At 36.8% G+C, this 24,335-nt stretch overlaps 1 protein-coding gene and 1 pseudogene across 8 annotated transcripts in view; one reads left to right on the top strand and one right to left on the bottom strand.

Annotated features, from left to right (window-relative positions):
- The window catches only part of Csnk1g1 (casein kinase 1 gamma 1), a 165,441-nt gene that overhangs the window by 26,166 nt on the left and 114,940 nt on the right, over positions 1 to 24,335 (bottom strand). For all 8 annotated transcript variants that reach the window (XR_007106393.1, XM_047535731.1, XM_047535725.1 and 5 more), the window contains 6 exons: positions 20,652 to 20,803; positions 18,701 to 18,935; positions 13,253 to 13,338; positions 11,262 to 11,346; positions 10,855 to 11,003; positions 10,109 to 10,216 (listed from right to left, as the gene is read on the bottom strand). Coding sequence is in view for 7 of the 8 variants with exons in the window: in XM_047535731.1 (XP_047391687.1) it covers positions 10,109 to 10,216; positions 10,855 to 11,003; positions 11,262 to 11,346; positions 13,253 to 13,338; positions 18,701 to 18,935; positions 20,652 to 20,803 (815 nt within the window). In the remaining variant the exon portion in view is untranslated. The remainder of the gene's footprint in view (positions 1 to 10,108; positions 10,217 to 10,854; positions 11,004 to 11,261; positions 11,347 to 13,252; positions 13,339 to 18,700; positions 18,936 to 20,651; positions 20,804 to 24,335) is intronic.
- LOC124978527 (uncharacterized) lies at positions 15,485 to 15,583 on the top strand (annotated as a pseudogene).

Here is a 24,335-nt window from a genome sequence, read left to right as displayed (position 1 = left end):
GGAGATTGAACTTAGAGCCTTGTGCAAGCTAAGTAGGTGCTCTACCACTGAGTTATACCCAGACTTCATATGCTTTCAAAGTTAAGCAAGTCCTGAGTGTTAATCAGTTATTATTTCCATTTTTACTGAACTGTGTATCAGAACTCTGGCTTGGTGATACTGTGTGATTCACAGGACTATATACTAGTTCATATTAGTTCTGGATAAATAATTTCTTGGAAGAATTAAGATTTTTGTTTAAATGAAACAGCAAGACATTTTTCAAATGACTAAAAGTCATATTCCATCTCCAGCCTCAAAGCAATGTGCATTTTTACCTTTTAAAGACAGAAAAAAAATTAACATTCCAGATTCCTTCATAAAAGCTTCCACTTTAACCAAGGAAAGACACTACATCATACTACAGCCCTCCAGTGCCTTTCATATGCACTGAAAGCAATAAAATGAAGTGATAAGAGTTGAATTTAGGGGATGTTTTATGGCTTTGGACACTACTTTTCATTAAAATGCTAAGCTTTAGGGCAACTATCTTCTGGAATTTAAGGGCTGAGACTGGTACCTAAAGACCAATGTTAAAAAGGGCTGTTTGTCAGTCTTAGAAAGCAGCTGAATGCATAGAAGCTGGATGAAACCAAGGATGCTGACAACTACATATTCTGCTAGTATAACTAGCAAAGTATTCTAGGCCTAGGCAACATTGTGTACACAGGATCTATAATTAGGCATGATCAGCACAGTAGCTTGTTAGACTAAGCAAGTCAGTGGAGATCAGCATATAACTACTTCATTCTTAAATATCACACACACACACACACACACACACACACACACACACACACACATCTATCTAAAAGGCAATCAAGAGGCCCATGGGTAGAGGAGTCATTCAGCAAGATCAATTTCTCTGCATTACTTGAAAGACAGAGGTCCACATGGAGTGTGTAAGGTCCCAAAGGCAGAAGCGGAAATCTCAAGTAGTGGTACCACCCTGGGGGAACACTTTAAAATCTTCAGTTGTGATTGCTTTACCTGTGTAGAAATGCTTGGTTTACTGTGCAGTAAGTAATGTGGAAAAAAAGAAAGCAGCAATTCAACATAGAATATATTGAAGGCAAAACTAACAAGAAGCACCTAGGAAGAAATATGCAAGACTGGTGAAAAGGTGAAAACCACCACCTGTGCCTATGGCAAAAGAATTGACGGTGAATATCCTTGCAGTCATTTGGCAGGAATTACACTAACAACAGGGGTGGGAAATTGCTGTCTGAAAATGTCTCAGCTACCACCCCTAACCGGCTTGAAAATTATTTCAAATTTCTATTGGAAATAAAGCTACAGTTCTGACACAGAAGGAAGATAAACATTTTTCTCTTGAAGCAAATAAATCACCAAATCCTATTCTTTGTATGAAACTAATTTTGAAAAATTAATTGATTACATTTACAAAGAACTTTACCCATTTCGTTTTATGGCTCCAAAACTTTTAATAAGTTGCCATCTACAAAAAACATTTTGGCCTCTCAAGTCAGTCTTCTTAGCTTTATTAACTGTCTTCAACTATAAGAAAAATAAAGATTGAATAGTACCAAAAGGTTAGCAAGGAATATACTAGATCATATTTTGTTTTATCATACTTTCAAGATAAACCATTTTTCTTTTCTTAGTGCAGGTAAGTAAAAAGCAGAAAGTATGGGGCAGGACTAATAATAAAGCAAGCATTTTAAGAAATTTTGGGTGGGGTATATAAGATCTTGACAAGACAGGGAGAGTGGTGCACACCTATAATCCCAGCTACTTGGAAGCTGAGGCAGTACAATGGCAATGTTGAGTCAGCCTCACCAAGTTAGTCTCAAAAAAAAAAAAAAAAAGAGCTGAGGATGCTGAGAGAGGAAGATCACAACTCAGAAAGACCCTTGGCTTTCTAATCCCCCTCAAAATAAAAATAAAAATAAAAATTTTAAAAAGACCTTAACCAATAGAGAACAAAATAAAAAAATAAAAAAGAGCCAACAAGATTACTGAAATGTATACTTCAACAAAACTAAAAACTTCTCTATTTAGGTAATGAAATAGAACCAACTTCCTTGTGCCAAACAAGGGTTACTCCATGCAATCCCATCACTTATATGTCAACAATGACTTCTTGTATTCTACATACAAACTTGATTAAATATGAGGGATACTTAAAAATCACTGACAACACAAACAACCTGGAAGAGATTATGTCAAGGCTCAATACTACGTATACCCACAGAAAACTAGGAGTATCGATTCTGTGAAACTCTTAGAAAAAAAAAAAACCCACATGAAACATTCTAGAAGTATGCAACTTGAGCCAGGCACCTTGGCACATGCCAGCAGTCCCAGCTACTCAGGAGGCAGAGGTGGGAGACTGCTTGAGCCCAGAGGTTTAATGCCATTCTGTGAATACAGTGAGATTCCCAACTCTAAAAAGTAAGTAAATAAAATTAAGTAATTAGAAATTTGCAAATGGTCTCATATCCTTATTCAAAATGGTATAAAACACTACTCTAGGGATAGCACAAAACAATCCCCTTGATGCAATTACTCCAGGATCACCAAGTCTCTTCTTATAAGGAGATGGCTCAGGAAATAGGTATATGCTGAAACACAAAATATTGAAGAATGTGTGCAGTAGAAGAAATTAAGAGCAGAGGTAAGCAGCAGTGACTAGGTGACAGGACAGAAGAAAAAGGTTTTGAAGGTTTGCATTTGTTTGCTTCAATGCTTCCCTAAGAGTTAAGGCCCCAGAATGAGGAGAGGCCCTATCCTGCACTAAGCTCTATGCTGGGGAGTGATCAGGTTGTGCATGCAATCTCCATACCTGTGCTCCTGCAGCATGTCAGGTAACTACACACAGGGTGGAAGAGGCAAGTGATCTCTGAACAAACAAATCTCACCTTCAATTAGCAAATCCTGAGCCTCAGTGAGAACTAAAAAGTACTCTGTAAAGTCTAGTGCAGTGATAAACACCTCTAATCCCAGTTACTTGGGAGGATGAGGCAAAAGAATTGTAAATTAGAGGTCAGCCTTAGTAACTCAGTGAGACCCTGTCTCAAAATACAAAGTAAAAACGGACTGGTGAATGTAGCTCAGTGGTAGAGGCCACTGCATTCAACACTGAGTATAGAGGGAAAATAAAAAGTACTCTGTTAAAAAAAGGGAATGGAGAATTAATCATCTGGTATTGTACTGGACATTTACAAAAAAGATGTTTCTTTTATGAAGACCTCTAATTACTTTAGCTACTCGCCAGTCTGGCCTCATCTTTTGGAAATGCTATGCTCCTAACAAGCTTTATTCATTAAGTATGACAGCACTAAACCACATGCATTTTTCTAAGGCTATATATTCCTTAAACCATTCCCTTGGAGTCTAGGCACAAATAAATACATCTGAACTACTCTTACTGGAAGATCATTTTCTTCAGAATTCAATATGATTTGACTTTTAATTTTGTTGCTTACTTTTTTTTTTTTTTTTTGCGGTGCTGGGGATCGAACTCAGGGCCTTGTGCTTGAGAGGCAAGCACGCTACCTACTGAGCTATCTCCCCAGCCCGCTGTTGCTTACTTTTAAGTGGAAGGTATTCAGTTAGTTTAAATATGGTTCTTCTGGAAGGATGAAAGATCACTTTTAATGATCTTGAGTAACATTCTTCTTCCTAGTTACATTGGAGAGTTTTGCAAAGAATAACCTCTCTTAAATATATGCTGCATATTCAAGAACAAATGAATAACTTCCATTTTGGGATTCAGTTTCAGTAGTAGAATACAGTATCTGTTAGTTTAATAGCTCTTGAAGGTCAATGCGACTGTAATCTCAAAACAGGATCTGTTCTCTCTAACCTTCTAGGCTAAGTAGCTCTTCTGCCTCATAGGCCCACAAAAACCATACCAAATAAATGGGGTCAATGGGAGAAAAAGAAACAGTATCAAAACCAAAGCAGTGTTTGTCATTTGAGCCACCCAATCTACAGTGATTTGTTATGGCAGTGTAAACTTGCTAAAACAGTAGCATTTGAATGAATTAATGTAGTAATTCTGAGGAGAAAAATAAACATCATGATGGTGAAAAAAAATTGCTAAACCTTCATATTGTATGTTTGTGCAGCATTTATATGAGTAAGGATTGTCAGAGGCTTGGAGTAAAGTTCTCAAAGAGCACAATGAGTATTACCACAGGCATATCCTAGTCAGTGCAATATTCTATATTAGTATATTGAACAAGCATACTGAATAAAACCTTTGAAGTTTAATATGTTGCCCACTAATAATCAAATCTATGGATACCTGTGAGACTTAATCCCTCACTGAATTAAGATCAGAGAATCCAAGGAAGTTTTGGGCAGGTGGAGAAAGTCAGAACTATGAAAATTTTCGACCTTTTCCTGCTGAATAGTAATACAGAATTTTATACAAAGAAATCGGAACCATGAACTTACCATATTTGGAACTGGGAATGGTAAAATACCAAGGGTAAAATGATAGAAAAGACTAACCCATTCAGATCTTTTTGAATAGATCTAGCTTTTAGAAATATTTATCTAAACTCATGATTTCATTTCCCTAGGCAAAATTAATATTTAAAATTTGCAAGCATTTACTATTAAAATAGTTTATCTTGGTGAGGTGGCATATGCCTGTAATTTTAGAAACTCAGAAGGCTGAGGTAGGAAGAACACAAGTTCAAGGCCAGTCTTAGCAACTTAGTGAGACCCTGCCTCAAAACAGAAAGGGCTGGGGCCAGGCATGGTGGTATATGCCTGTAACCCCACCGGCTCAGGAGACTGAGGCAGGATCGAGGGTTCAAAGCCAGCCTCAGCAATTTAGTGAAGCCCTAAGCAAATCAGTGAGACCCTGTTTCTAAATAAAATACAAAAAAAGGTGGGGATGTGGGTCAGAGGTGAAGCACCCCAGGTTCAATCCTGAATATCAAGAAAAAAAATAAAAAAGTTTAAAAAGACAGATCTACTATATGTAAGTTTAAATGCAATTCTTTGGGAACCACATTTGGGGTCTATTATTGCATCTATGACCAAAACAGAATTCAATTCAATATACCTAAAATCTAGAATAGCAAAGCACAATTTCCCCAGAACATGAGGCAAATAGATTTTCATTGTGTTGTAAAAGAATATGATTATCTGAACTTCTGTATTTTATTTTTCCTTTTTCATAGTACTGGAGATTGAGCCCAGGGGGGCTCTATTTCTGAGCTACATTCCCAGGCTACCACACCCCATCTTCAAAATTTATTTTGAGACAGGATCTTGCTAAATTGCACAGGTAGACCTTAACTTGTGATCTTCCTGCTTAGCCTCCTGAATAGCTGGGATTATAGGCAGGCAACATGGCTTGCAGGTATGAACTTTTTTTTTGCAGCAAGACTACTGAGTTGTTTTTTGTTGTTTTTGTTTTTTACATCCCTTCCCTCGAGCAGATAATCTAGCCCTTCTTTGGCTGCCTAACACAAGCAGAATGGTTCTTTGTGGAAATGGAAAACAAGCTAGAAGAAAAGTTAATTTTTTTTTTCATGGAAGGTTAAATAAAAAACTGTATTATAAACAAGATCTGATTTCATCAACACTCTTTGTTTGACAGATTCATTCACCATCATTCATTCAATTATTTATCAAGTACCCAGACACTGATTTTGTGTTAACAACAAAAATCTCTACTTTCACAGGGCTTATATCTGAGAAGATGATGGACTCAGGTAGGTTAAATGCCCTATGGTCAAAACTTTGGCATAAATTAAAACCAAGTTATGAGCTCCTATTCTTTCTCCTCCACCTCTTACTATGGGACTAAACTAAGCCTGTTAGCTTCCTCTACTACTGATAGACAGATTTACTTAGAACAAGGAGAGTTTTCAAGCATTATCATCAATGCCATCTCTATACCTTGACTCCCAAATATCTTTCTAGCTCTCTTTTGAGAAAGACCCTCTGTCTAATAGACCTCTTCTTTTTATCTGGGGTAGGGAGTGTTCTGTGGATTAAACCCAAGGGTTCTCTACCACCGAGCCACATCCCCAGGCCTTTTTATTTTTTATTTTGAGCCAGGGTTTCACTAAATTGCAAGCCTAGAACTTGTGATCCTTCTATGTCAATCATAGGGACATCTGGATACTAGACCTTTTCAGGAGCAATACTATTTCAAACTCAAGATACCTAAATTCAAATTCCAAATAAATTCCTCCCCCAACATTCCTATCTCTAATAGTAGTAACACCTGCTTCCAAATTATCTAGGCTCAAAATTTCAGCAACAGATTTGACTCATCCTTCTTTTTCTATCCTAACATACATGTGCTTGCAAATTATGGTAGACTGCATCCCTGTAACATTTTCAATTCTATTTTATTTTCACTACTTTATCCCATCTAGGTTTCCTTTAGCTCTCAAGGAAATTCGTGGATGCCTTCTTATTGGTCTCTACTCTGGCTGTCAGGATATTACTGCCTTCTTGGCCAAAAGATTTCCCAAGCAAAGTTTTCATCATTATCATCACTCTGTTTAAAAACCTTAGTCTGGGGCTGGCGTTGTGGCTCAGTGATAGAGCACTTGCCTAGCACATAAGAGGCACTTGGGTTCGATCCCCACCACCACACTTAAAAAACTAAATAGACAAAATAAAGGTATTGTGGTCCATCTAACCAAAAAATTTTTTTTAAAAAACAAAAACTTTTAGTCCCTATTTGTACCAAAATTAAGCACCAACACTGCAGCCCAACATTCCAGGAGCCTCATCAAATGGCTCCAACCTATTTTCTTACCCTCGTTTCCTATGACTTTTTTTATTCACCTCAAATATTTTAGCAAAATCAAACTAGATATATTTATTGTTGTTCATGTAGTCTTTCTACTTTGAATACTTTGTCTATCTCCACTTAATTCTTCCAAGAACATTTTAAATGCGGCCTCTTTCATGAAACAATTTGTCACGTTCAGACTAGATGAAATGTCTCCCTTATTCAAACCCAGGTGATATGCTTATCTGTTTTGCCTTGTGATGTATTTTTCTGGCTACTTGGCTTATCTGTCAGCTTTTCAAGGACAAGGACTCCATATTTGGTATCCATAGGATATGCTTTCACATAGCAGGTCCTCAGCTCAGATTTACTGAGTCAAAGTTGCTGAGAAAAGGTTAGCTATCCCTGAAGTAAATATCTTTCAAGAAAAAAATTTCATTTTCCTCAGTTACTGATTTCAAAACCTGAAAAGGATTAGTTTGGAAAAACAAACTGTTTTCAAATCTTAGAATAATAAAGGGACATGTTTGGCTGCAAACACTCTCTGCCAAAAAAGAAAAAGAAAAAGAAAACCCTGAAGATGGAACAAAAGTAATGAAACCATAGCATAAGACAATGTAAAGGCTGAACAGACACTAAAAATCCATTTACCCCACTGAAGACTTTTACCCAGAGGATTTGGAATCCTGCTGGGAAGGAAGTGTAAAATTTACATTAATGTAGGGAATCCCAATTCCATAGCAGTCATGGGATACTAAAACTGTAAAAGAAGCAAGGGAAGAAAATCAACCAACCGAAGACAGACTTTCAAGAGTCAACAATTCAAAAATAAGCTATTGACTGACAGATAAGATTCTCCTAAATAATTATACACAATGATGATTCAAAGATGGTTCTTTAAAGTAGACCTGAAATTTACTGTGTAAGACTTTTCTGCACTGGCAATCCAGATTTTCAACCATTTCCCCCTGCCATACTTTTAAAATTCATTCAAAATAACAGCATTGATTATGAAGCAGAAAAGATAAGCTAAAGGAAACATGTTTAGGTTCAAGTAAGTTCTAAATTTTGAGCAGGAATATATGTTGATTATGACTCTGCTGATTACTTGTCTATTTTTTCTTTCCATACATTCTTCTCTCTAAATGTATTTTGTTATAAAATAATAAAACTTCATTATAGCATATTTTGGGAAAATATTACTCAGAGTACTACCACTTTCAACAGTAATTCTGCTATTTTGGCATTATCTCCTCCCACTGTTTGCTGATTTTTCCTTCCCCTAAGGGGAAATCATGAGGGCTTTATAATTTTATGTTTTTCTCTCTTCACTATACAAACCATTACAAGTTGCTACAGTTTTCCTAAATGCTGTTTTTAGCAGTTATATAATATTCTACTAAATAAATATCTTACAATTCACTTTACTATAATCTCGTTTACTCAATATAGGATTTGAGGTGGATCCATTATTAGTACTTTATAAAGAATAGCTGGATCAGGGCTGGGGATACAGCTCAGTCGGTAGAGTGCTTGCCTTCCAAGCACAAGGTCGTCCTGGGTTCGATCCCCAGCCCCGCAAAAAAAAAAAAAAAATTGCTGGATCATTCCTAAACCTTTGCTCTGACACTGCAACAGTCTTAGGCACATAACTTAACCTGCATTTTAGCTTGTTTTATTATGACTGATTCCAAGAAATAAGATATTCTATCAAAAAGAAGATAGCAACTTCATCAAATTACTTTTTAGAGAAATTCTATCAATTTACAAAGTCAACAGCAATATACAAGTATCAGTTTAACTGTCCCCTCACCTGCACTGGGTATTATTAGCCTTTAAGAGAAAGGAGGAACAGAGAACAATTGTAGATATCAACAGTATTTTGTTGTCAAATCAGAAGTCAGTCAAATTGTTAAGTCTTAGGCAATCACTTTCTTGGTTTTGGTGGTGCTGGGGATCCAACCCAGGGCCTCACATATGCTAGGCAAACATTGTACCACTGAGCTACACTCCTGACCCCTCGTCTCCCTAATTTTTAGGTATTCTCTAACCCGTTTTTCCAGTCTTTACACATTTTTTTACTCATTAGGCACACATTTTGCTGAGAATATATAGCTATTGGTGAGCGATCTCTATTTGTCAATGTACTTCATTATACATGTACATGTACTTCTATATGCTATTCACAACATATATACTTGCACCTATGCATCTATGAGATGATATATGTTTTATGTTATTTTGTAAAAATGTCTGTTAATATAAAAAAATGTAAGGGTAGGAGGAGGGGGAACAAGCTAATTTTGATATATGATGATTATACGTATATATAATGCTTATTATTTTTTGTTTATTAATCTAGCAGGGTCTCCATTTTTGTTTTAGAACTATAGGTGATATAAAAATACTTTGTCATAATTACTTCTCAATCAGTTAGCCCTTTCTTTAGTTTTTATTTTTTGGGGGGTTAAGGGGCAGGGTTGGGGAATGCACCCAGGTCCTGGAGCATGGTAGATAAACACCTCCTACCATTGAGCTACATTCCCAGTCCTTCTAGAAAATGTTGTCAAATTTATTGTATTTGCCTCCTCTGTCTTTAGGATGAGAGAGGTCCCTCATCTAGATCAAGATCATTAATTTCAGGGTTGGGGTTGTAGCTCAGTGGTAGAGTGCTTGCCTGGCATGTGGGAGGCACTGGGTTCGATCCTCAGCACCACATAAAAATAAAGAAATAAAATAAAGATATTGTGTCCATCTATAACTAAAATATATATAATTTAAAAAAAGATTAGTTTCCCAAATAATAAATAGCAAAGAACTAATGATGAGGCCTTCTCAGCAAAGATCCCTCTATGATCTTGGCCCGCTCTAGAATTAACTTGGGTACAGTGACATGGTGTAGTGTGGAGGTTCCAGTTCATGCTCAGGTCAGCTGGAAATCTAAATGACTTTACACCCAGTAAGGAAAATTCACAATTGGCATTAGCTCCAACTGGACTGCAGATGAGACCCAGGGTGGGCTATTGGTATATCCTGTCCATTCAGCAGGTCCTTTGGGCCTGTGGTAAACTGCTTTGGATTCTAATTCATAGTTAGTTCCCCACTTTCAGCCAACACTCTGACAGACCCAGATTCTCCAGACTAGATGTTTCATATAAGGCACCTGGCTACATCTCAATGCAATTACACATACCCTGAGGGTTCTAGAATGTCATATTAAACCAGTGAGAAGTTGTGAGCCTACATACTAATGCACAGAAGCTGGATAATCTGAGTTTTAATGTTAGCTATGAAGACAGCGAATGTCTGAAACAATGAAGGACCAACACATACCTGATTCCGAAGAGGCTGCTGTTGTGATGGCCGATCCCTGTGCGTGTGGCTCTCTCGCGTTATTGCAGATGCACCAGAATCTACGTGAACTGACCCTACTGGAGTAGGCTAGAAAATGAAATAAAAGTCAAGTGGTTAAAAAAAAGCCTACTTGATGTCTCTGTAAAGGACAGCACCATTCTAATTCTCATGGAATGATAGTAATTCTTTTCAGCTGTCAGGAGAAATTTCAAGTAATCTTGCCTTCTTGGTTTGCTCATCTGCAAAAGGCGGTAGTCTGGACCTAAATAGTTCACTGGAGAGTAGCTTACTTTTGAAAGTAAAAAACCATCCTATGGCAGTATCTGTTAGCATACTCTCAGGAACTGTGGACCTTTGGCTAGAAAAGCAAATCTAAAAATTTATTATGGTGCTGGGTTCCACTCCTACAGAAGCCAGGTACCATAACAGCATATGTAGTGTCAGCTTCTGAAACATTCAAATGAAACCTCTAAAAATCTGTGTTAAATTCTAAAATATCTCAGGATATACAAGTTATATTCTTAAAAATGTACAATTCCTACTTTCTAACTTCAGTGAAAACACTCTATGGCATCATTCTGAAAAGGTTAGTACATGCACAGTCTAAAATCAAAGGATTTCCCCCCTCCCCCCGCAAGTATTTAAGCAGAAAGACTGGCAAGTAAACGAGTGGGGGCGTGCGGGTCTAAGAAAGAAGGTGATACAATAAAAAAGAGGATACTCACAATAGGCCTCCCGACCCAATCATAGGCATAGTCAAAGATGTAGCCTTTCCTTTCAAAGAGGTCTGTGAAAAGGGTCCGTAAATACTCATAATCAGGTTTTTCAAAGAAATCTAATCGCCTGACATATCGAAGGTAGGTTGCCATCTCCTCTGTTAGGAAAGAAGTGAAAGGCCATACTCATTAGCTGAAGGCTTCCTAGGGGGTTCTGGGCCACAGTGGTATCTGCAGACACTAGTATTTTCTTTATGAACCAAATAAAAGTGATAACCCCTAGTCTGAATAACAATGAAAGGAAATGCCAATTACATGGACACCCTTTAGGTGTGACTTAAGATACCAAGTCAAGGAATCTACTTACTTAAAATGTGTCAAGTCACATTGGCTGGAGAATCCTTTTAGTATCTTACCTGGAAAGTCCTCACAGAGAGCTTCAATGGGAGTATTCCTTTTGGTGTCACCGATTTTTTGATATCTCTCTTTTAATGTATCAGCCTGTAGAAAATAAAGAAAGAAAATTACCTGGAAAGAGCTGGTAGTTATGAGAGGTTTGGTATGGCAAAGGCTGTTTTACTCAAGTTGGCAGGATATGTCAGTCAATCCCAATTTTGTTTCCTCTCTAATACTAACAAATAAGAAATATAATAGAGATGGTATATTTAAGTATGTACCAACATCTCCTGGGTTCTGGGAAGTTCTCCTTAGTAGTCTCAGATAAACATTAAATATGATGAGATGAACAGCTGGGATAAGAAAATAAAATACTATTTGACAATATTTTCAAAACTATAGCAGTTTAGTAATCTCCCATGGTCACGTGAGTTCAATAGTGATTCAGCCTTCTCCCTCTCAGATCAGCTCTATGGTAAGATTGAAAGTATTGCCTAATCCAAGTGGGAGAAACAGTCCCATTATAAATACTGAGAAATTGAACAGAAAAAAAGGACTTATGAAAAAATGCTTTTCAATAATGTGTTTCCATAGTAAAAAGAAAAGTTATCCTATTAGGCTTGACTAATAGTTTGAGTATGTCAGTGGCACAAAGTAGCTCAAGTCTGGTATGCTCAGGACTAGATAAAGCGCTTCTGGATCTTGGACCAACAATGAACTCTTAAGGGATTCTCATCAGGCTCTATCTAGCCTTCTGCAACGAGATTTAAGCCACAATGACATAAAGTAAGTTGGAGAGATTTTAAATCTACCACTATCACTATAAAATGATTCATGGACCATGAGAGAGTTTCAAGCAATTAATAATATGTTCACTAATGAACTGTTTGGCTACATGATGAGCAAGTAAGATTTATAACTATTTGAAAGTTGTCAATGTCAGTGAGAAGATGGGTATGACTAGGGAAAGACCATAGATGAGGGGCTGGGGTTGTGGCTCAGTGGTAGAGCACTCACCTAGCATGTGTGAGGCACTGGGTTCGATTCTCAGCACCACATATAAATAAATAAAAATAAAAGGTCCATCAACAACTAAAAAAATATTAAAAAAAAAAAAAAAAGACCATAGATGAGATGTCAGGGGAGAAATTTAAGCGCAAAAAACCAAAATATTCTTGAAGATAAAGGGTACTTACTTTCTACAGAGCAAAATGAATGAATCATTTGCCCTTCTAGCTACCAATTTTATTTCCATACTAACATGATCAAATAAGTTACATCTAAAAATATGTCTGACATTTAATTAACTAAAGGGACTTAAGATGCTTAGCTCACCATTCCCTAGTCTAATAGCCAGAAGCAAAGAGTAATCATAATGCTTAGAATTTATCAATGAAAAGTTAACTGAAACATACGCATTCTACTAACCCCTTCTTATGGAAGTCTAATCAAACTCTACATGTTTTGCAAGGAATGGCTGTTGTCCAAAATAATACACTTGAACAGAAATGCTAAGCCTAGATTTTCATTTTAGTACAGGTGGGTTCTTAGCCTACATAGGATGAGCAAATATTTTTCAGTTCCCCTTAATGGCATCCCCTGCTAGCCTTTCTGGTAAAATGTGTAGCAGCTGCTGTCATCAATTTGTTCCAGAAATTCCCTGACACACTGGGAACACTCCTCCTGCTACATGATGGTAGTGTAGGAGGGATACCAACACAGAGAGAAAAGCAGCACTTGTGCCAAGGCTAAGAGGGAATGAGAAAAAAAGATTATGGAGAACTGAAATACAAAGAAGGATGGATTAAGAAGAGAAAGAAGCCGAATGTGAACAAAAAGAGCTCCCAAAGCCCAGGTAGGAATTTATAACGTAGACTAATTCAACTAATCCCTGCTCCTCATTTCTGTAGCTATTCTTCTCTTTTGGGCTTCTCAGAGGCACCAAGCCAGCAGCACCTTCTTTAACAACGGCATAGAGACAAAGCCCTCCAATGAACACTTTCAAGGATACCTTGAGTCCTTGCCAGGGTAGGCTGCCTCGAAGGAAATACATGAACATATGGCCTAGGGCTTCCAAATCATCTCGACGGCTTTGCTCTAAAAGGGAAGACAGATCACACATTATGTTTGCAGTTATTAAAGCAGAAAGAGGTTCAAAAGCAAGTAATCCCTTCAGAAACCCTTCTGCTCTGAAAAGACTCTGCTTACTAATTCTTTGTATATCCAAACCAGAAATAGTATTTAAAAATCAAAACCAGAAAACAATGTGCACTTCCTTTGTCTAGATCTGTTGGCAAGTAGACAGCAAGTAAAAAAAGCAAACCTTAAATTAAAACCAAGCCTCAATCACTGAACAGTGAGCAGCCCACCCCTCACTCAATGCTGTCACCTGCCTGAAAGTGAGATAATTTAAATGAAATGCTATTTCCAGTTTATAGACTACAATTACCCTTTCATTACCACCAGGGAAAGTGAGCAGCAGATTAAGCAGCTGAAGCCGTTAAAACAGTCCATTCTGGCTAGGCCTGCAAAGACACAAGCTGTAGAATGCCTGGCATACATGCTTAGCACTTTTTGTTCATCACTAAAATTAATACTTAAAATTCAGTTTCATCTTGGTTCCTATTACATTTGTAGCATGTCCAATAACCACCTTAAAAATTTAAAGTTCATTAGTCAGGTGTCCTCTATGGGAACATAAATCAGAGTGTGGGCATTCTTGGAGCTTAACTAAAACAAGTTGCTGGGCTTTTTTTTCCTTTGGGAAAATAGTTTAAAAAATGTAACTTCATCTCAGAAAGCTTCTACATTCTTTAGCGGTCTAACTGAATACTAGTACATGTCTCCATGTCTAATTTGCCAATTATGGCAAATTAACTGCGGACATTTTGTTTATTTTTCAAAATCAAGTTAAGGTCTTTCTCAAAAGAAATTACAGAAGCAAGATTTAAGAGGCTACTTGATTGTGGATTTGATTGTAGGGTTTTGTTTTGCGTGCAGAAGTAAAACCCAAGATTGCCATACAGTCGAGGAAAGCCACCCAGTTAATTCCAGATAGAGAAATGCAACCTGCTTAACTGCTGCCTGGAATTATGGAAAATTTGCATGAGAAAGAATGAACAGTACTCTACAGGCAGATTTTTAAAAAAAAGGAATTTTCTGTGGTCACTAATGGAAAGAAGAAACAACAATAGCTGAAGATATAGCTCAGTGGTAGAGGGCCTGCTTAATGAAGCCCTGAGTTTAATCCCCAGAACCAAAAAAAAAAAAAAAAAAGAAAAGAAAAAGAAGGAGGCATCCTGATAGAGAAATAAATAACATAATACTGAGTTGGTATGTATCTCTTGAAATGAGCTTTAAAAAAATGAAATAAAAGCAAGAACATCAGACACTTCTGTCTACATAGCTTGTCTGAAATTTGGACAAACTATTTCCTATACCTGAAAACAAAGCACTTACACGAAAAACAGTTTAACAGAACAGAAAGACACACAAATGAAAACCAGAAAGAATACAAAGGGTGAGTTGTAGCCTCCTACAAAGTAGGGCAGAGATAGAAACCACACTCTGCAGTTTCTCACACTATATCACACCTACATAATCGCTTCTCCCTTTTTATATCCACTTCCTGTAACAAGAATCCCCTTGGTAATAAAAAAAAAAAAACCCTCACCAGACAAATGGTAGAATTTTAGTTGAGCACTAGAGGGCAAAACTCTCCACATTTTCAGCATTAATCAGGCCAATAGAAAAAAGATTTCTCTCACAGCAAAGTCAATTATAAAATGAAATTTTAAAACATTTCACTCTCACTCAAAATAATAACACTTTAAAATCCTGAGAACTGTGAAAAAATAGCTGTGGAATATGAGGTAACAGGAAAACAATGGTTCGTAAGTTAGGTCAATGATCTAGATCCTGGCTCACATTTCCATTTATTTAATTCAGTTAAACTGCAATTAAGCATGGCCAAATCATCTACATGGGGCCTCAGTTTCTTCCTCTGAAAATAAAGTGGTCAGTGTAGGTAACTGGAAAAATCATTTTTCAGCTCTAAAATAGTGAATGATAAATAAATCTTTTCAATAAAATAGTAAAAACCAGAGTTCCATACTTCTTTGAACACTTCATACCTGTTCAATTCATTATTTCCACAGGACCTCACTTTTTCATGGAGGATATTTTATTTTCAAAGGAAAAAAAATGATTTCAATACCAAGAAGACCAGTAGAACACAAAATTCTTTAATCCTAGTGATTTAAGAGGCTAACAAAGAAGCCTCCCTAAAACCCAGAGAAGAGATTGCAAAACTCTTCTTTGGATCCTGTCTGGAGTTACAGTTGGAAACAAAACAAACAAACAAACAAACGAGCAAACAACAACAAAAACCCTTCAACCCCATAAAGGCCTGCTTTTTACCAATCAGAAAGATGTGCTTGGTTTACATGTGTTACCTTCCTGATTTTAGGTTAAATATATTTTCTTGAATGAAAGAGATATTGTAACTCAGTGTTCTCACCCTAATTTCAACCATTCAGTAATACAAATTGGGTTGTCTCAATCAGAGATTAATCAGCAGGAAGATGGCTCACTCATCTGATGTGATAATGTCACATCTGAGGCTTTTCCCCCTTGCTCTCCGCCCTTAGAAAGTTAATACCAATTCTCTCCATGTCATTTGACAATACATTTGTCTTTTTTTCCCATCATTTGCAACATAAAAGATGCAACAAACTTAAAAAAATAGCATCAGAGTTCCTATGGAAATCTCTCTGGTTTGATACCTGGGAGAGGCAGTAATACTCATCCTTAAGTATTCTCTGTAATGTGAAGAACAAAATATGGTAACAGGTTGAACCTGACCTGAGGAACTCTGCAATTCAGGAAGATAAATTTGAAGTTCTAGGAGGAATGGCAGCATACCAAGAGATAAAGGACCCTTATCTAATTCAAGGTAAATACTTAAAAACATATCTCGTTGAATAAATAATAACTACGTATGGGTTCAATCCCCAGCATCACACACACACACAAAAAGAATAATAACTACATATGGAATGATCTTACTATTATCAACCACTAGGCTAAAACTTTTAAATACATATCCCACAGAACTCTAGGCTGCAGGAACTATTCACACATCCATTTTACAGATGAGATAACCAAGGCAAAGGAAGGAAGTTTATCATTAAAAAATTGCATATCAATTAAGAATCAAGATTGTATTCCCCTTTTCTTAACCATTACACTGTACCTTATATAAACATAAATGGATATCCCTTGTCTGTTCTTGACTTTCCTGACAAGAATAATACTATCAGTACACTAGCTGTTAACCCCAGGAAGCAGGTATTAGAACAACCTTTATAGTGTGTCACTTAAAACAACCACTAGACAGGTGTGGTGGTGGACACTTGTAATCCCAGCAACTGAGAAGGCTGAGGTAAGAGGATCTCAAGTTTGAGGCCACTCTCAGCAACTTAGGGAGACCTTATTTCAAAATAAAAACTAGAAAGGACTGGGGATGTGACTCAGTGGTAAAGCACCCCTGGGTTCAATCCCCTATACCCAAACAAGTAACCATGACTTTACTACAAGGTACAGCCAGTCTAAGATTACATGTCATAAATGAAGAAGGGGATATTAAGCACAGTCAACAGGTGTTAATATGGGTTGGATGTTGTTTGTTCCTGCCAAAATTCATGTTGAAATTTGGTAGCCAATGTAGAGGTGTTGGGAAGTAGGGCCTTAAAGGAGTCAATGTCCTTCTTTTGAGATTTGATTAATTCTTGTGGGAATGGATTAGTTCTCCCAAGAACATAATGCTATCTAGCCCCCTTTGTCCCTTCACTTCTTTGCATGTGGCCCTTATCACTCTCACTGATTCTTTCATGTGTGCTATCGCCATGTTATGATGAAACATGAGACCCTAACCAAATGGAATCAACCGATCTTGAACTTTTTTGCTTTCAGAATCATGAGCTATATAAACCTCTTTTCCTATAAATTACCCAGTTCCACGTATTCTGTTCTAGCAACAGAAAACAAACTAAGATAGGCATGGTGCTTTCATTTATATTATCCATTTTCAACCCTCAAAACATCCTACTGAAGTAATACTCATTTTACAGATACGTATTAGGAAGATTAAGTAACTTGTCTGAAATGACACTGATAAGCAGAGAACCTTCTAGTTTAATTTTAAAGTATCATGTTCAGTAAACTGAGGATTTCTAGGTGGTAACTGAAAAAAATCCTGGAAGCACTCATGATTTTTCAAACTGTATCACACTACTTTGTAATGTCATTTTATTCTTCACTATCACCAGAATTCTCATCTAAATAGCTGTGTACTTTACTTAATGAGACAACTTAGTAGACTGTTACATTAGTCTTCAAATACTTATTAGTGTGTAGCAGTTAATTAATATTTAAAAACCTTTTATAATTAGCTGTGTCAGGGAATATGGAACCTGATATTATTCTGTTTATATATCTATATTCTAGGATGTTGATTTTCAGACATATTCTTTTAATCACCTAAGAATCTTTTCTCCAAATAGAAATTTTCAAGAAAGCTTGATTTACAAAACAAATAAAAACAGAAGCTTTTCTAGAGAAGCTAGCATAAGGCCCAGAGCTCTGCCAGTTCAGCCTTCCCACTGTTCCTTGGGCTTCTCTTACAAATATTCTTCTTCAGCTAGTTCCTCTAATTAATAAGGAAGGTCTTCTGTCTTGATTAAAGCTTTTAGTAATATTTATACAGATTATTAATTACCAAGAAAATACAAGACTCATGTTAAACCAAATATATTTTCTAATATATAAGACGGAATCTCTTCTTCAAAGAATTATGCAGTGAACAGAAGTCAAATCTGTTTTAGTGAAGCATGCTTCCTTAATGCAAACATCAGTTTAATGTCCTTTTCAGGACTGTCATATAGGGGTTCACAGGTCTGTAAGTACCAAACTTGTTACTAAACTCACTAAAATGCTATGACCTCATTATAATAGTTCAAGTACTCACACTACTGAGAAACTAAGCACCTGGAAACATAACATAATTTAAATTAAGAATTTGTTGAGTAGTCAATCAGATACTTAGGAAAGTCATTAACTTATCATTTCAATTTCTTTTCTTTTGGGGTAGGTACTGGGGATTGAATCCAGGGGTGCTCTGTCACTAAGCTACATCCCCAGCCCTTTATACTTTTTATTTTGAATCAGGATCTCACTAAGTTGCCAAGGCTGCCCTCGAACTTGAGATCCTCCTGCCTCAGTAGGAGGGTTATGGGCATGTGCCAAAATGCCCAACTACCATTTCAGTTTCTCAGATGGAAAATTCACTTACCTTCTGATAAATACCACAAGTTGTAATGAACAATGTGGATAAAGTGTTAATGGAATAGAAAGTTGTTCTAATGATTGGCCCCTTTAATGAAGCAGAAAATAGACACACCTTTGCCAAGATGCGTGTTGATAGACATATATCTTGCAGTTCCAGTTAAACTTTTGTGCTCCCTATAAGGTATGTGTTTTTTGGTTTCAGGGTCAATGTATTCCTTGGCCAGTCCAAAGTCTATAATGTGTATAACATGCTCTTTCTTATTGCCTTGTCGGCCAATCAGAAAGTTCTCTGGCTTGACATCTCGGTAAATGAGATTCTTTGAGTGCACATATTCCATTCGAGACAGCTAAAAGAAAAAAGGGAAAAAAAAGTGGAAATACTCTAAGTAAGTTATTGCAATTAAAACATTAAAACATTTTCTTTTGTCAGCAAAGGTTTTTGAATTTTTTTTTTTTTTTTTAATTTTCTTTTCCCTTTTTTTTTTTTTTTTTGGTGAGATGGGGTCTTGACCTCCTGGGCTGAAGAAATCCTCTCATCTTCCCTCACACAGGTTGCCGGTACTGCATACACTGTACCTGGCTCAGCATAACGTTGTCTGTTGGGTTCTAGTCAGTGCTAGGGATTGAACCTGAGAGCCTCATGCATGCAAGGCAAGCACTCTACCACTGAGCCACATTCCAACCCTTAGCATAAGGTTTTAATTACTGAAATAAAAATAAAACTCATCTCTTCTTTATCACCTACTTTCCTGACTTGTAAGGTAAAAACTATTTCCTTTCACAAATAAATAACTGTCAAGATTAGGAAAAGAAAGAATAGTACAGTTGGGTTAGGGTTGTGGCTCAGTGGTAGAGTGCTTATGTTAGGCACCGGGTTCGTTTCTCAGCACCACACATAAACAAATGAATAAAATAAAAGTCTATCAACATCTAAAAAATATTTTTTTAAAAAAGAAAGAATAGTACAGTTGACTAAAATGATAGTAGAATTTACCTCACAATCTCACATTTTCCAAATGATGAATGGGATTAACTAAGGGAAGAGAAGTATTCCCAGGTAGGACATCAGACAACTAGTGGCCTCAGGGACAGGTACCAGCATCACATCTACCTACTGCCCATACCTACTATCTTATCCAGCTCTCACTGTTGTAGATAAGAAAAGTGCGGTCCAGAGAAATTAACACTGGTCTGATGTCAGCAGCAGAGATAGAACTGTAGTTTTTATATAAAAGTAAATATAACTCAAATAAAATCACAATATTATTTCAAATTGCATTAAATATTTCTACCAACCAAGTTTTCTACTTACTTAGTATAGGAAAGGAAGCTTAGACATTTAGATTCAAATGTCAAAGTCTATTTTATTTTCTTCCATGCTGGGGACTAAACCCAGGACCTCACATGTGTTAAGCAAGGGTCCTATCACTCAGCTACAACCACAGCCCCAAAATTTTCTAATACTTCCAATTTTTTACTGGATGGGTAAGACCATCACCATTTCAAATGAACAAAGATGCATTAAGGTCTGTCAAGCTTTTCAAATGAACAGTTGCAATGTTGTTGTAGCTGGTATCAGTATATAATTTGGTAGAAGCTGCAAAAGCTGCCTTTTGGTCAATTCAAAGTTTGTAATGTGAGAGAACTAAGGTAAATTCTTGGTTACACAACTCTGAATGAGGGTTAGTGCAGGGAGTTACACCTTCAATCTCTTCTAAGATGCCACTGTGAGAGAATACATGACAAAACATTTAAAATTTATAAATAAAACACTAAAGAAATTACTTGAATTTGTATAACTATACCTAATCATCATCCTTCTCCCTAATCTAAATTATATACTATTACTTAGGTTTAGGGCAGGGTTTTGCTCCAAGGTACAAATTCTAAAATAGAGGTAACTGCAGATTCAGTGTAACTTCTCTTTCATTAACGCTTTTTGCCCCAGTCAGTTTCCTAGAATGCCATTAGCCTACAAAAAGTAATTCACAGCTAATTAATAACCAAAAGGTCCACAGGATATGGCTGGGGGAGTGGCCTTTTGAATGCCAATGCCAACTTACCAACTGGATGGCTATCATCAACACTGTCTTCAAAGTAAATGTCCGGTCACAGAGGTCAAACAAATCCTCCAAGCTAGGGCCAAGAAGCTCCAGCACCATGGCATTGTATTTTCCACATGGTCCAAAGTAGTACACTTGTGGGAGACCTTCACCTGAAAGTAGAGGGGAAATCAGGTATAAAATGGGAGACACAAAAAAACAAAGAATGAGATAACTGCTTTAGCAGTTAAAAAATAAATAAAAGTGCAATTTGTGAAATTTCCATTTCCTTTCACAGACCCTACTGGAAAAGTTAAAGTGAGCACAATAGCTTCAGTGGAAACTAATAATGTGTGGGAAAGGCTAGGTCATTGCACAATGTGTTCAAATAAGTAGTTATTTAATACCAGAGTGCCAAAGGCATTTCTACTGCTATATGAAACAGAGCCTGGTCCTTGATCCCTCATTGGATCAGAGGGTAGACTATTCTTTCCAAAGGATGCCTGTAAGTGCAATATCATAAAAGGTTCAAAGGCTGGCTCTTAGCTCAAAGACCAGGCTAATAGACCTTGTTGCATTAGCTAGTTTCATTAGCACTCCTTATGCTTACTGCTAAAGTCACATGGAGCTGTTTGCAACTGCTGCCCCATGGAGAACTCCTATTGAAGGGGTGAAGTCAGAGAGGGTACAGTCTGGTCCCAGGCCAATACAACTGGCTCTTTTCTCACAGGGAGTCTAAGTAGTGCTCTGTTTTCTATCAGCTGAAGAAAAGTCAACAGACACTTAGCGTTTGGTTGCTGATAAGCAACTGTGAAGGGGAAAAGAAGAGGAAAACAAAAACAAAAATGACAACCAGACTGGTTTTCTCAACATTTGAAATTCACAGTTTTAAGATGCTGAAACCTAGGCCTTTTTTTTTTTATTGTAGATGGATACAATAACTTTATTTTATTTATTTTTATGTGGTGCTGAGGCTCAAAGCATACTGCTGACCCACAGCCCCAGCCCCTAGTCTTTCTTACTGAAGTAGCATGAATGTACTAGAATGAATTTCCCCCTAAAAGTGTACTGGAAATATGAGGCATCCAATAATCACATGTTACTGGCATCATGATAACAGTATGTATTTATGAACTACAGAACTAAACTTATCTGGTTTCATAGAGCAGAAATATTTCCATCTCACACATTTATGTAAACCAGGTCCACAGTCATATATGGTATTAATTACTGTTGGTTTCTACTTCCAAGTGTTTTAGACAACAAAACTTTCTCCATTTTCCCATTCCTCTTCTAATTTGTAGGGATGAAATACAGGCAGAGTAATGTACATCTAATACATCCTAATCTCCAGGGAAAGTCTTGTATATCTGGAGTTAGTGATTCATTGCAATAGTTACATAAGGTGTACATAGCAATATACACATATTTAACTATTTCATGTACTGCGTTAGTCTATCTTGTTCCACTTAAGTACTAACTTTAGTATTTTTGTTTAGTATACTCATTCCTGGCTTGTATCATCTAATATAGTATATTCTGCTTCTGCTACCATTAGTGGTTGTTTTCATTTTCCCTGTAGGAAGCAGGATTTAATTTGAAGTGTTTTTTTCCCCTGTCATTCTGAAGAAGTCATTTTTTTCAGTTTACTTAAAACACACAAAATCTAACAGCTGTTACCAATGAGTCCTGCTGAGAAATCCAATGCAAAACCACTACTCTAGAGATTTATTGCTTTTACTTATCAGATACACAGTAGATGGAGTTAGGTGATCTTTTAACTTTATGTCCTATTTAATACTTTTTGGTGCCACCACAATAATAAAATATTATATTTTTCAAAGCTACTTGTGGTACAGTCTGTTAGGTGCCTGCCCAATATACATTCCCTCTTGTTTCCATGTAATAACAGAACTTCTGATTGTTGCAAAAAAGCATCTTGCTTATTTAAAACTTTCTAGTCTCCCTTGACAATAAAAATGACCAAGGAAATGGAAACAGTAATCACTGGGTGGGGTCATTCTAGAAAAGTTCTTTTAAGGGAGCTCACTCTAATGGGAGATGTGATTCACTGAAGATCCTGAAGCCATTACCCCTCGAGAATGTTAACACAGCTCCAAGAACGGATGGAGCAAAACCAGAATAACCTGCATTCCTGTGGAGTAGCCATGCCAATGTTGGACTTCCCTTCCTTCTGGATTTTTTTAACTAAAAGATAAATCAATCTCTACCTTGACTGAGCTACAGTTATTTGAACTTTTTTTTTTTAAATAGCCAAATCAAATTCTAATTAATACACATCTTATTCCTTTAAATTGGCTAAACTGCAAATCTGGGCACAATATCCTCTTCTTAAAGTACAAAGTTAAAAGTCATGCCGGCTTAGAAATAAAACATTGGCATGATTTTCTAGACTTGCAGCCAGTACTTAAGGATGAGTTAAATAAGACAAATGATCTTCTTGTTCTCAACCATCTTTAGAATAAAATCTAGGCATTTCTTGCCAGAAGTTTCCATGTTTACTAGGAATTCACAAAAGCATTTTGGGTCATGTCTGTAATTTGTAACAACAATGCCAGTCATAAGTCCTGCCTAGGAACGTCAAAGAACGAGGAGATCCTGCTTGTGGCATTAGTACTTTTATTAAGAACCCTGACATCTCACAAGGCCCCAATGGGTTTGGGGATGCTGAAGACAACTTCTAGATACTGAGTGGCTTTGGAGCAATTCTAGGAGAGGTACTAGGGTCCAAGATGCTAGTATAGAAAGAACTCAAGTCAGAGTCATCCATCTAGTATTTGTTTCTGCTACCAACTATAGCAAATTCCTTTGCCTCTCTTTTTTTTTTTTTTTTTTTTTTTTGTACCAGGGATTGAATCCAGTTGCACTCTCCCACTGAGGCACATTGTAGCCCTTTTTCTATTTTATTTTGAGACAGGGTCTTGTTAAGTTGCTTAGGGCCTTGCTAAATTGCAGAGGCTGGCTTTGAACTTGCAATTCTCCTGACTCAGTCTCCCGAGTTGCTGGGATTGCTGGTGTGTGCCACTGCAACTGGTTAAACTGTTCATTTTAAAATTAAATTCTGCTAATGGCTAGAATTTCCTTCTAGTTATCTTCCAGGTTCTTCTTTGTAAAGTCACAAAATCAGTATGAAAGAAACTCACCTCCTTGTTATATGGAATATGTGTGGTGCCAATTCAAACATAAGGTAGTAGTGGAACTCAACTGGAAGTGTGCATATTACAAATACCTCTAAAATCAAAAAAAAAAGAAAACGGAGTAACTTGACTTCACACCTACTGAATCAGAATTTCTAGGAGTAGAAGCAAACAGCTCTACAAATGTCTACTGTCAGGTAGAAAACTCTGTGTCTAGAGAGTAGAAATAAAGGGCACAGCTGTTTTATGACTAATACATCACGAGGGCTTAGAAAACACTGACAAACCGGTCTCTTTCAGAAATTCTTTGAGATCAGAACACTGGACTCAAAACCTTCTGAAGGGAAAGATTTTAGTTAGTTAAAAGACTTATCTGTTTAAAGAGGGATTACAGAAAATGTGCTGCCAAGTATGAAAGTCTCTTTGGGAGATCTAGTTCTAATTTATTAGAACTACCTGTTCAGAAAATGCCCACACAAGTGCTATTCAGTGCCTAGATTTTTACATGACTGCCCATAAAGTAGCTAGTGTTGGTGATAAAAGACAC

The sequence above is a fragment of the Sciurus carolinensis genome, chromosome 2 (assembly GCF_902686445.1).
Source record: "Sciurus carolinensis chromosome 2, mSciCar1.2, whole genome shotgun sequence".
Lineage (NCBI taxonomy): Eukaryota > Metazoa > Chordata > Mammalia > Rodentia > Sciuridae > Sciurus > Sciurus carolinensis.
This window is presented reverse-complemented; position numbering and strand designations above follow the sequence as displayed.